Source organism: Syngnathoides biaculeatus, chromosome 9, assembly GCF_019802595.1.
Source record: "Syngnathoides biaculeatus isolate LvHL_M chromosome 9, ASM1980259v1, whole genome shotgun sequence".
In the NCBI taxonomy this organism is placed as follows: domain Eukaryota; kingdom Metazoa; phylum Chordata; class Actinopteri; order Syngnathiformes; family Syngnathidae; genus Syngnathoides; species Syngnathoides biaculeatus.
Window position 1 is genome coordinate 17,729,360 of NC_084648.1, and position 13,158 is coordinate 17,742,517.

The 13,158-nt window shown below is 45.3% G+C and overlaps 1 protein-coding gene across 4 annotated transcripts; it reads right to left on the reverse strand.

Annotated features, from left to right (window-relative positions):
• Positions 1 to 6,897: 6,897 nt before the first annotated feature.
• pik3r6a (phosphoinositide-3-kinase, regulatory subunit 6a) lies at positions 6,898 to 13,101 on the reverse strand. 4 transcript variants are annotated; one of them, XM_061828854.1, is made up of 7 exons: positions 11,882 to 13,101; positions 11,667 to 11,766; positions 10,410 to 10,530; positions 10,195 to 10,268; positions 9,571 to 9,685; positions 8,083 to 8,153; positions 6,898 to 7,997 (listed from the first exon to the last, which is right to left on the reverse strand). In XM_061828854.1, the coding sequence occupies exons 2-7, from the start codon at positions 11,743 to 11,745 to the stop codon at positions 7,885 to 7,887; spliced, it is 573 nt and encodes a 190-aa protein (XP_061684838.1). In that variant the 5' UTR covers positions 11,746 to 11,766; positions 11,882 to 13,101; the 3' UTR covers positions 6,898 to 7,884. The 4 variants fall into 4 exon arrangements, 3 of the variants coding, with proteins under 3 accessions (XP_061684838.1, XP_061684837.1, XP_061684836.1); XM_061828853.1 differs by having other exon boundaries at positions 6,898 to 7,268; positions 7,856 to 7,997; positions 11,667 to 13,101; XM_061828852.1 differs by having other exon boundaries at positions 11,667 to 13,101.
• Between the last annotated feature and the right edge of the window lie 57 nt (positions 13,102 to 13,158).

Genomic DNA, 13,158 nt, shown 5'->3' on the forward strand with positions numbered 1-13,158 from the left:
GTTGAAATCACTCAAACTATAAAGTCCTCGTTTTACAAACGTGTTTATAAAAAGATAATTGGGAAAACAATTAGCTAATTTTTCTGACATCCTTCACACAATATTTTTGGTTTTTACATTAAAAACTTTAAGTATAACTTCAAAAAACACAACTGTTTATCTAGCATCCATACATCCATTTTGCAAGCCGCTTATCCTCACAATACAGCAGTTCAATTCAGTGCAAGCATTTAGTCAATCAAAATATGTCGTAAATAGTATGAGATGTGTGAATCTCACTCAATTTCAAAAGCATACAAAATCCTCGATGTGGACATTGAAAAAAAAAAAAACAAGTTCCAAAATAGAACATTGGCATTGTTTTATACGTTAATGCACTTTGGGATCAGTTTGACAATTTTTTTGTCATCTTTTTTTTTTATTCTATAATCCCTTTAGGTGAGATTCACCACACTTCAAATCTCTTGAAATATATTATTATATACATGTCATATATATATATATATGAAGACTGATAATGTGAATTTCTCATTAACGATGATTCAACAAGTTACGAAAGAGATACTGTAAATATCAATATGCAACACTTTATTTCCATAAACCTTTACTTTACAATAAAGGATATTCCATTTTTGAAAAAAAATCCACCCAGATATTTGGAATAATGACACAATATAAGCAACAATGTTATGTTATGTCATTTTTGTTCACGTTTTTTAAAGTAAAATTAACTATTAAAACGGGAATTGATTCAAAAATGTACAATTTCTTTTTTTTTTTTCATTTGAGTTCATCTGAAACAGGAAGTCGTTTTTTTCTTGCTTTTCAAAGTAAAGTAAATCAATGTAACTTTATAACATAATTACATACATATGTCTGAAGTTAAGGAGTGTTTAAGCAGTGCAAATTGAAGGCTTTGCACACACACACACAAAAGATTGTTATGATTATTATATTGGCTCAGATGGAAATCGTTGGCCTCACAGTTCTAAGGTCTCGGGTCCAATCCCAGACCTGCCTGTATGGAGTTTGCATGTTTTCCCCGTGCTTGCGTGGGTTTTCTCCGGGCTCTCCGATTTCCTCCCACATCCCAAAAACATGCAACATTCATTGGACACTCTAAATTGCCCCTAGGTGTGATTGTCTGGATGTGCCCTGTGATTGGCTGTCAACCAGTTAAGGGTGTACCCCGCCTCCTGCCCGTTGACAGCTGGGATAGGCTCCAGCACACCCCGTGACCCTCGTGAGGATAAGCGGCAAAGAAAATTGATGGATGGATATAAAGTGATCACACTTTCAATAGTTGCTGCAATTTGCTGTCTAAAATTCATCATCTGTGCCACCAGGCAGGGTTACTTCAGGTCAGAACTGAACAGCCAGCCAATCGCAGTTACGCTTTTTTAGTCTCGTGACGTCACATGCTAAGAAAGCGTAACTGCGATTGGCTGGCTGCTCGGTTCTGACCTGAAGTTACCCTGCCTGGTGGCACAGACGCCGAATATCAGATGGCAAATTTTAGCCATTTGAATTATTATTATTATTATTATTATTAACTATTGAAAATGTGATCACCTTACATTTCAAATTCAAAACCTGGTGACACTAATTTACTTCCATCCGCCACCTGGTGAGCTAATCCAAATTGAATACTGATTGAAATGCCTGAAATGCTTCATTAGTCATGGAAAAACGAGACAAATGTAGTTGGAAACATCCAATTTCATATACATACACAAACTCCGCGTCAGACAGACGCCACGTTCACTGTTAAAGGGTGTTTGTCGATTTCTTCGCTCTCACCATGATTGTCTCCCTGCAGTGACAGTCAGTCCATGTTTGTGGTGGTTGCATCCGGGTCTCGGTGTGACGTAGAACTCACCTTTGCGTCCAACCCAGCCGTTACAAATTGACGTTACACGTCGACCTTCTCCGGGCAAGTTCCGGCTGCAGTTGTCCAATGCGGCCACCAGATGGGGTCAGAGAACTGAGTCCTCTAGCCAAAGGCCAAACCGCTGAAAAGGTTGACTCCAAAAAATAACATTAATATTACGCAAGATTATAAAATAACTGGTATATATATATATATCCACAATAACAATTGATAATTGTAATCATGATTCAGTTGAATTAAAATTTTACAAAAATTTTGAAATTAAATTAAAATTAAAATAATGTATTTAGTATGTATTTATGTGTGTGTTTATGTAATATGTATTTATTATGTTTGAAAATCAATTTAACTGAAAACTGACATAGTATTGAGATAGTATAATACAGTATATGCTCATAATACTAAAACTATTTAATCGTAATTTCAGAATATGTTAATTCAATCTATTTATTATGATTATTACTACTTATTAGATCCATCTATCCATTTCTTTGCCGCTTATCCTCACGAGGGTCACGGGGAGTGCCGGAGCCGATCCCAGCTGCCAATGGGCAGGGGGCATCGGGGTATCGGGACAAGCAGCCTCACAATCACACCTAGGGGCAATTTAGAGTGTCATATTAATGTTGCATGTTTTTGGGGATGTGGGAGGAAAGCAGAGTGCCCGGGAAAAAAAAAAAAACACGCAGGCACGGAGAGAACATGAAAAGTCCACACAGGCGGAAACGGGATCGAACCCGGGACCTCATAACTGTGAGGCCAACACTTTATCAGCTGATCCGCCGTGCCGCCCATTTCAGAATATGTTAATTCAATTCCTATATTATTATTATTATCATCGTTATAGATTTTTTTTAATTTTTATTTATTTTATAATAATTATTTTAATAAGAATAAACTGAGCATTACTGTCTTTGTGAAGGGAGCATTTTTGATGCAGGTCTTGAATCTTGACAAGAAGTGTACCTAATATTATGAGTTCAGTGATAAACAGAAATCCAGTTGATGACATTCAGAAAAGTATCGGTCATACCGCAAAATCAACGTAAACAAACAAACAACAATAACAACAACATGCCCCCCCCCCCCCCCCCCCCGGATCTGCAGAAAGAGGCACGAGCTCGGAGTGATTGGTTGCCGTTTCGGAAGCCGAGAAACGTTTCGGTGACGACGTTGCAGAAACAGAGAAAGGAAGATAAGCAGCCGGGCGACCTGCTGCATCGCAATCATCTGATTATTTGCTGTTGTACCCGCCGAGCAGAGAATTACTTTTGGTAAAAAAAAAAAAAAAAAAGAAATAAAAAATGGGAACTCATCACCACGGCTCAAATATATTCAAGAAGCCGGGCTGCATCCTTTCACGAAAACTCACGACGTCATCGTGTTGAAGAATCGCAAAACGTGGACTTAACTTTCCACTTCAATACATTTGCATTGCATCCTCCAGAAACATTTTCACTTTTCAACATTTATTTTGCTTGTGGCACGCTGGGTCAACCGGTCAGAGCATTTGCCTCACAGTCCTGAGGACCAGGGTTCGAATCCCGGCCTTGCCTGTGTGGAGTTTCCGTGTTCTCCCCGTGCCTGCGTGGCTTTTCTTCGGACACTCCGGTTTCCTCCCACATCACCAAAAACATGCAACATTAATATGACACTCTAAATTGCCCCTAGGCGTGATTGTGAGTGCGGCTGTTTGTCTCCATGTGCCCTACGATTGGCTGGCGACCAGTACAGGGTGTACCCCGCCCCCTGTCCTTTGACAGTTGGGATGGGCTCCAGCATTCCCTGCCACCCTTGTGAGGATAAGCAGCTCAGAAGATGGATGGATTTATCCTCCAGAAAGATTTTTTTTTCCAAGATTTAGTTTGCTTGCGGCACCTTGAATCAACTGGTCAGAGCATTTGCCTCACAGTCCTGAGGACCAGGGTTCGAATCCCGGCCTTGCCTGTGTGGAGTTTGCATGTTCTCCGGGTGGGCACTCCGGTCCAACATTAATTGGACACTCTAAATTGCCCCTAGGTGTGACTGTTATCCGTCTCCATGTGCCCCGTGTACCCCGCCTCCTGCCCGATGCCAGCTGGGATAGGCTCCAGCGCTCCCCGCGACCCTTGTGAGGATAAGCGACTCAGAAAACAGATGGATGCATGAATATAAAAGCTTGGTGCCTTTGCTACCAAAACATCTGCATGTGAGGCGCGGGCCTAATTTTTGTCGCCGGCAGAACCGCGGTCCACCTTTCCAAAAGAACCCAAATACACATCGTACCTTGAAGTGACGGTCACCATAGCAACCAAGCACCTCTCGTTGCCAGCCCTGAGATTTAAGCCAAGGTGAACAATCTCGTCCTTTTTACGCTGGTGCGTACATCGGCCGCTCTTACCAAGTCCTCGCGGCGTTCTCTTGGCGACGTCCTTGCGAGCCAGATGACTCACCCGGCCGACTCCGGCTGCCTCGCGCTCGTCAGCCGTTGCGACCTGTGCCCGCAAGCAGCCGCGGCTACAAAACGAAACGATAATCGCGTTCGATCCGTTCCGACTTCCCATCAAAACGGCGACGAGTTTTTCTTTTGGTTGATGTTTACTTTTACATGAAACCTCAAGTGGGAGTGGCAATAAACAGATGAAAGAATTCTTTCAGATTTGACTGCCGAGCAAGATCCATCCATCCATTTTATTGGCTGCTTATCCTCACAAGAGTTGCATCGATTGTTGGAGTCAATCCCAGGTTTCAACGTGCAGGAGGCGGGGTACACCCTGAACTGGTCGCCGGCCAATCGCAGGGCACATGGAGACAGACAACAGCCGCACTCACAATCACACCTTGGGGCAATTTAGAGCAGGGGTGTCAAACTCATTTTTGTCACGGGCCGCATTGTAGTTAAAGTTTCCCTCAGAGGGCCGTTATGAATGTGAAACCACGAAAACATTCCACCTGATATTTACAGATGACATTTTTTTTAGCTCGTTTTGTCATCACAAATCAAGGGTAATGAGTTTTTGAATTATTGCTGTTGTTTGGGCACAGAATATTGCTTGCAATATCTCAATGTGATCATTTGTATGACCATTTGAAATTTTAGTACAGATTTTTTTTTTTTAAATCGTGGACTTATAATTTGCCTTCACGGGCCACATAAAAATCATGCGGCAGACCGGAATTGGCCCCCGGGACTTGAGTTTGACACCTGTGATTTAGAGCATCCAATTAGCATTGCATGTTTGTGGGAGGAAACCCACGTAGGCACAGGGAGAACGTGCGAACTCCACGCAGGGGGGGCCGGGATCGAACCTGGGACCTCAGAACGGTGAGGCCAACGCTCTACCAGCTGATCCACCGTTCCACCTGAACCTACATTTTTCGAGTTAGATTTGGAATATGATTTATTGAGCCTGAAGTAAATCAGGGTGATAACTACATAAGAGGGATGGAAAGAAAAATATTATGGGCTCACACAAATTTTTATTAATTTTAATTAAAGTAGTTTTTCCACCCACCTTTTTACTTTCATAACTGATGATCTTGTTGTCACCACACATCCACGATAAGATCTCTGTCTCGCCGTCAAGGTACGAAGGGGGTGTATGTGGTTGCCATGGCGACTATTCTTCTCGGCAACACCGATGCGCGCCGGACTTTGATTGGTCACATGATCTGTTGAAGCAATTGGCCACTGGGAAACCTCACGGAACAGAGTTATCGATAATATTCATATACCTGTGCAAGTGCGTGTACTGCGTCGTTTTTCTGCACCGTTCCTCAAACACTATTATTATATTAATTACATTATATTATAATTGAAATTAAATTGTGCACAGTCCGCTGGGCCAATGGTGAGTCGGGCTCTCGTTACCATGACGACCCGGGTAGGGTCGTGGACCTTCGAGACGAGAGCAGTTTCCGATTATGCATGCAGAGGCCCGAGCGTGGAAAACAATCAAATCGTTTTCATTGGGGAAGGCAGCACTTCATAGGCGTGGCTGTGTGAATATGTGGCTAGTTGATAAAAATATGACACCCCCTCCCCCACCGCCACAGCAGTTTCTAATGCAAATCCGCGCGTCCAACATAATCCAATGAAGTTCTGCTTTCCTGTCGGGTTCCAACGTACAGGGAGTCCTCGGGTCAAGACGGTCTCGACTTTCCGCCATTTTGCCTGGCTAACGCTTGTCAGTGTTTGTCCGCCGGGAGTATCTTCGCGTTTTTCGCCCTCCTTTTTCGACATTATCGCCCCAAAGAAGAAAGCTGCGTCTTTTAGCGATGCTTCCGCAGCCAAAAGAAAATCAATGACCATGGAAACGAAGCTCAAGATCATAAAAAGATTGGAGACGACCGAGGCTTCAGTCGGTCGACGGTCGTGACAACTATGAAAGACAAAGCCCGTATTTTAGCGCATGTGAAGGATTTCGTTCCTATGTCGGGTAAAATGATCCCAAAACAAGGTTCTTTGGTACTTGTCGAGATGGAGAGGATTGCGGACCAGGTTCCTTGGCAATAGCTAAGCACAGCCTCCCCTTCTTCTTCTTCTCCATCCACCCTTCAGCAGTAATGGTAAGTACATCATCTTGTTTATTTCAAAGTATTTGTTTTTCGTACAAAGTATTTTCATGTAAATTCTGACTTTAATCCTGGAATCCGACTTAAGTCGAAATTCAAGTTAAGTCGCGACTGTAGGAACGGATCTCGGTCGTAGACCGAGGACTCCCTGTAATAGCGAGGGTGTGGCGCGCTGGGGTGTGTGGATATTTGTGCATGATAGAGTTCAGACGTGCGTAGTTTGGCAACTGTCGCTTGAAAGTGGCTCTGGAGCTTCACCTGGCCTGGCATCCATATCATGAGCGGAGAAATTCTGGGAACGAAGGTTTTTCGAGGGGTGCCTGGGTCAGTTTTTTTGCTTTGTCGAGCCAAATTCAAGTTGCGAGCGAGCTTTAGATAGAAAACAATGCAGTGCGACAATTGCCGATGCACTTTCAGCTGTTTATTAAAGAGTACAAGCAGTCATACACACAAATACAAAATAAAAACAGCTGCAAGGAGCACGGAGAAGTCGCCAACGTGCTGAACGGCCGATCAAAGATGGAGCCAGAGCTCCTGACATCACTCGCTAGGCCACGCCTCTTAAAGTCACACGTCAATGCACAGCTACCACTGGGTGTGTGAGTTACAGCTTACGTGGAATAGTACACGACATGTATGAGGGCAGCAGAACAGCGGTGAGATGTGCCGTAGGTGTGTCAGAAGAATTTAAGGTGGAGGTGGGACTGCATCAGGGATCCGCGCTGAGCCCCTTCCTGTTTGCGGTAGTACTGGATAGCCTGACAGATGAGGAAGATGCACGAGATAGGCTTGGATGGAAAAAGATGCCATGCTGTGGCGACCCCTAATGGGACAAGCCGAAAAGTAGAAGAAGAAGAAGAAGAAGAAGAAGAAGAAGAAAAAGAAGAAGAAGAAGAAGTGTATAATGCTTAGTGTATAAAATCATATTGTTCAAAGTATCTCAGAGGACATATTTTAACACCCGCGTCTGAAGTTTAAAAATATGAACTTGGTTAAGTTTTGTTCAAAAAGTCTGACGAGAACAGATTTGTAAATCAGACGGAGCGCTCAGGAAGCCGCAAATGTGAATCTCGTTCACTTCGTGCAATGTTTCTCTCATCAATTTGGGGGGAAAAAAATGCAGTTATGGATGAATATTCCCCTGAATGTGAGCCTCCACGTCTCTAAAGATCTCATTTCCTTGGAGTCGGGGAAGAACGTCACCCTGGTTAACATTGGCGAGAATTAACTTGTACTTTTCTAACGTCGTACTGAAGCTCCGTTTGGGTTTTGGCCCGATAATGAATGCCGCACTTTGTCGATATGCGCGATAAACAGAAGGAATAAGAAGAACCGCGATCGCGAGGCACGTGGAGGAAATGAATTTTGGGAGGTCGCGTGCACCGACAGTGACTTTTCTGTCACCCTTACTTCAAGTGTGACCGAAAGACGGTGAAAAGCTACATGATGGCGCAAGTGAAGCCGCAGCACTCCTTCAGCAGGCTGAGGCCCGTCTTGGACAACGGGGAAGAGTTCTGCCGAGCCTCGGATGCCGCAAGCCTGCTCGGTCCGTCTGCAGCAAAGACATCACGCGTATTCTCCAGTCAGATTTGCATCAATCCCCGCCGTGCTGCGTTCGCGTCCTGAGCGTGCAATACCTTTTTTCTGCGAGTGTCTCGGGAATTTGGACCGCAGAAAATCGGCCATTTCTTTATCTTCTTCCTTCTCCCTGCAAGTGAGAGCTCGTGAATACAAAATGGTCCAGCGTTTCAATTCAAAATCAGTTTGCTATGTTCAAGGGGAAATTCAGTGCTTTGCATGAAAAAGTGTATCCAATAATGTACCGTATTTTGACAATGTGACAATGTAACAGCAACCCCAGACGTCGAAGCTCGGCTAGCGGCCCGCCGCTGGAGCTTGCAACGCGCCTTTAGCCGCGCCTCGGCGGCGGCGGAGGCCTTTAGCCTAGATTCGGCATCCGGGGCTAACGGCCTCCACCGCTGCCAAAGGAGGGCCTCAAGCTCCGGCGCCGGGCCACCAGCCAAGCTTCGACGTACGGGGAGGCCGTTAGCCGAGCTTCGGTGGCGGCGGAGGCCTTGAGCTTAGCTTCGGCGTCCGGGGCTAACGGCCTCCGCCGTCGGAACCGGCCCAGAGCTCCCGAGGGGTTTTGCTTAGGCACTTGGCCTCCGGGTAGTCAGGCTCTGCGTCATTCCCATCCGAATATTCAACATTATTTATAGCCACAGGTTCAACTCTGTATTGATTTATTCCCGCCGTCTTCCCGATCAACCGATATTGCTATTTCTTCATCAGATGAGGATAAATCCGAGAAATCAGCGCCGGGCATAAATGGTGTCCCATGTAATCGAGCCATTGTTGCGGCACGGTACACGTCACATCCCGCATACGTCATGTGACTGGCGAAAATGGCAGCGCCCCTGAAAATTCGAAATTGTCGGTAAAAATCTTCTCCAGACACGATTAAATGAGAGAGGATTTAACATTACATTATCAAGATAAAGTACATATTACATGAGCTATTGGATACATTGTTCATGCAAAGCACTGGATTTCCCCTTTAAGCTAAGCTAAGGTATTAAAACTTCAAAAACTCTGTGTACAGTCTTTCTTGGTAAATATCTCGTGTTTCAATGTGGGCACTTGCGGCTTTTACACAGGTGCAGCTTATGTATGTACCATATGAATATACCAAATTTCCTTTACAGATGTACTGGGTGAGGTTCATAATCAGGTGCGCTCCGTAGGCCGAGAATTGCGATATTCTATTTATCAATGGACTTAAAATGTGACGGACTCTGAAGCGTGTGTTAACATGGACGTGAATATGAAGTCATAAAAGGTCATTAAGGGCAGGATTCTGATGAACACAGACAAGATGGCCTTTAGCCGGATATTCATGTTCTCCTGCTTCCCGTCTCTCACCTTTGCTGTGACCGCTAACGCAGGCAAAACAACGCTCGACATTTGCGACGTATTCAAAACGCGCGTTCGATTCCCCGTCATCTCCTCTCAGGTCCCTCCGCACCCGAACGAGAGCCACGACCTTTTTCTCATTGCACTATAAGACGACTCACCCGGAATGTTACAGCGTCTCCCTCTCGGCTCGCGGATGGGAAAAAGCTCACCTGAGTCTTTCGAACTCCACGTCATCCACCAGGAAGTCTCTGGTTTGCACCAATTTGTGAATCTGCAGAAGAAGCTCTTCTTCTTTCTGTCGATCCTCCTTGGACTTGTCGTTGTCTACGTCAGGGAAAAAAAAAAAAAAAAGAGTAGAAAAGAAACACGTTGACCCGGTTTGTAAAAATTTAGGTTGCAATTGTGGTGTTTGTGGTTTCCTCGGCTTCGGCACACATTCAAAAGAAGGACAAAGGATGAATAAAAATAAAAGTAAGGCGGAGTGACAAAGGATCTGGTCTCGTGGTTCACAGTTCTGAGGACCTGGGTTCAAATCCCGGCCCCGCCTGTGTGGAGTTTGCATGTTTTTCCTGCGTCTGCGTGGGTTTCCTCCGGGCACTCCCACATCCCAAAAACATGCAACATTAATTGGACACACTCAATTGCCCCAAGGTGTGATTGTGAGTGCGGCTGTTTGTCTCAATGTGCCCTGCGATTGGCTGGCGACCGGTTCAGGGTGTACACCGCTTCCAGCCTCCATCATTCCCGCTGCCCTTGTGAGGATAAGCGGCTAAGAAAACGGATAGGTGGATTATTGATGTTGTGCTTTGTCTCGTGAACGTGTTGCATCCAACCTGGTCGCGACACTAATTTTTGCAGCTCCTTCTTCAGCCGAGTGATCTCCTTGCACAGCTGAATGTCGTCCATCCTGCAAAAATCATGCCAGTCAAGTCACAATGTGCTGATTGTCAAACTATGCATGAATAAATAAAGATAATAAAGCAAAATTGTAGCACGTCTATAGCCAGAGCGCTCGGTGGGATGTTAAAAATCCACTTGGCCATCTCACATGTATCGGAGCTCCGACTCCCTGCGGACCAGAACGTCTCTGATGCGGTCAATCTTGAAGAGTTCGCCCTCGATGTCGTCCACGGTGATGCTGGAGTCCGCCATGGACACCACGTCCCCCTCTGGGATAAAATATGGAATACAGGACAGCGTCTTCTCATTCCAACAATGTCGAGCAGAAAATATTCTGTGGGGGTGCACAACAATATTTTCTAGCAATGTACCAACCTTGTCTCCTAAACATCCAACTTTGGCTGTCCCTCTAATAAGATCATTTCTAATCCTGTCCAATCTGCTCACTCCAACCGAGAACCTCAAAATCTTCATTTCTGCCACCTCCAGTTCTGCTTCCTGTTGTGTCTTCATCATGGCCGGCCTCACCACTGTTTTATAAACTTTGCCCTTCATATCTCCGCCGAGACTCTTCTGTCACATAGAACACCAGACACCTCCCGCCAACTGTTCCACCCCGCTTGGACCCGTTTCTTCACTTCCTTACCACACTCGCAATCGCTCTGTATTGTTGACCCCAAGTATTTGAAGTCGTCCACCCTCGCCATCTCTTCTCCTCCTCCGCCCCTCACATTCATGCGCATAGATTCTGTTTTACTTTGGCTCATCTTCATTCCTCTCCTTTCCATTCTTTCCAAGTTTCTAATTGTTCCTCCGCCCGCTCCCTGTTTTCACTGTAGATCACAATATCATCTGCGAACATCATAGTCCAAGGGGATTCCAGTCTAACCTCACCTGTCAGCCTATCCATTACTACCGCAAACAGGAAAGGGCTCGGCGCGGATCCCTGATGCAGTCCCACCTCCACCTTAAATTCTTCTGACACACCTACGGCACATCTCAGCGCTGTTCTGCTGCCCTCATACATGTCCTAGCAATGTACTTTGGTACCTCAAGCAGGATGCCATTTATTTTTATTTTATTATTATTTTTTTTTATTTCATGAAAAGTAGTGGTTTTGGAGGTTTGAGTTTTCTTCCAAGATGACAACTACATGCGTCGACATTCCAGCCCTTATTCACTCAAGCACTAACAGACACCTGTGGAATGTTGATACCATGACATGACTGCACTTGCAGTTTAAAAAAAAACAAAAAAAAAACCGATACATGTATAATATTTACAAAAGAACCTACTGTGCGTTCACAAAAGAACGTCGAGACAACAAACATGAGCTGCAGGCAAAACGACGACAAAGCACACATTTTAAACGGGAAGACCGCAGCACGAGTATCTTGGCTCACACCTGCTTTGTGGCTCCCGGCGCTCCATTGCGCACGATTCAGCGATCCGTACTGAAGGAAAGATTCTCTCTTCTTCTCCATCCCTCCAGCGTCTCCTCCTCCCTGGGACGCACACGCAGCAGCAGCAACAAGAACAGAAAGAAAGAATAAGAAATAAAGCATGAAAAGTGAAACACCGCATCCCGGCTGTGACTCATTGCCAGCCCAAGTCACCGACCTGCAGAGGAACGAGATGCGCCCCGCATGCTCGGCCAGCGGATGGAGGACTCCCCGACGATCAAGCTGGTCACGGCACAGGGGCCGCAGCGCCATCTGGTGGTCGTGCGACACTGCTGCAAACACGCGCGGTCAACTCCGCCAGGAAATCATGAAGGGCGGCTTTTACAAAATATTATTTATTTCCCAAATGACACTTTTTGGATTTACATGACATGGTATTGTCAATATTTACACACATATATGGACAAAAGACTTCGCCCGTGTGGATACTGCAATTGGATCAGGCGGCTCGTGGGAAGAGACGCATTCACGTTTTCCCGTCAGCAGCAAGTGTCAGCTCTTCAACAGGCCCTCGAAAATGAACGCCACCGATGTGCAATCACAACACACGCGCAGATGCTCTCTAACCATCCCCGTGGATTTGGCCAAAAAAAAAAAAAAAACCACGCAATATCAACAAGAAGTCGACGACAAGACACTGAGGTTCGGATTGGTTGCGTGTGCGCAGTTTACACTTTCATCCTATTTTCGGAAATAAGCTTGTGGAGCAGAATGAAGTGGAACCTTCAAAGTTGCACAATTTTTAGGCTTTGCCCATTCTTGTCAGCACGTGTACTGTACTTGGGCGGCATTTCCCACTGCGATACTGCTGTTAACAAGTAATCGTCTCTGGCCCTTTGCCCGCGAGAGGGAACGATGAGCGGTTCAGGAGATTCTTCTTACTTAACCGTTGGCTGGCTAAGGTCTTGGGTGGAAAAACGACTGCCGCTTGGAGATAGCGGGCTGCCATTCTGGGGCCGACCTGACCTACTGAGGTTGGTACAATCCCTTCCAGTGTTTTTTAAGCATCTTGAAAAGAGAGAGTAATTCTCTTTTCCATTGATAGTGATTAAATTCCCCCCATGCTTATAGAGCTCGTGCACGTGACGTCACCGTTTTCACGGCGCCGTATTGCCGCTCAAAAAGAATTGCTCGACAGTGTGCGGGACATAGAACCGGAGCACAATGTACACCATGGCTGAGACTTGTTGTGCTGTTGGTTGTCACAACAGACGAGAGAGATATTCAAAGAGGTCATTCTATGGAATACCGGAAGAAAAGACCAGAAAATATCGATGGATTTCGGCAATTCAACGTGTTGGGTGGTGCCCAACTAAAATACACACACGCCTGTGTAGTGATCGCTTTATTTCAGGAAGGAATTATACTTAATCTCAAATTACTAAAAAAAGTATTTATAATGCCAAATTGACTCATTTGAGAAAAATGCGTATT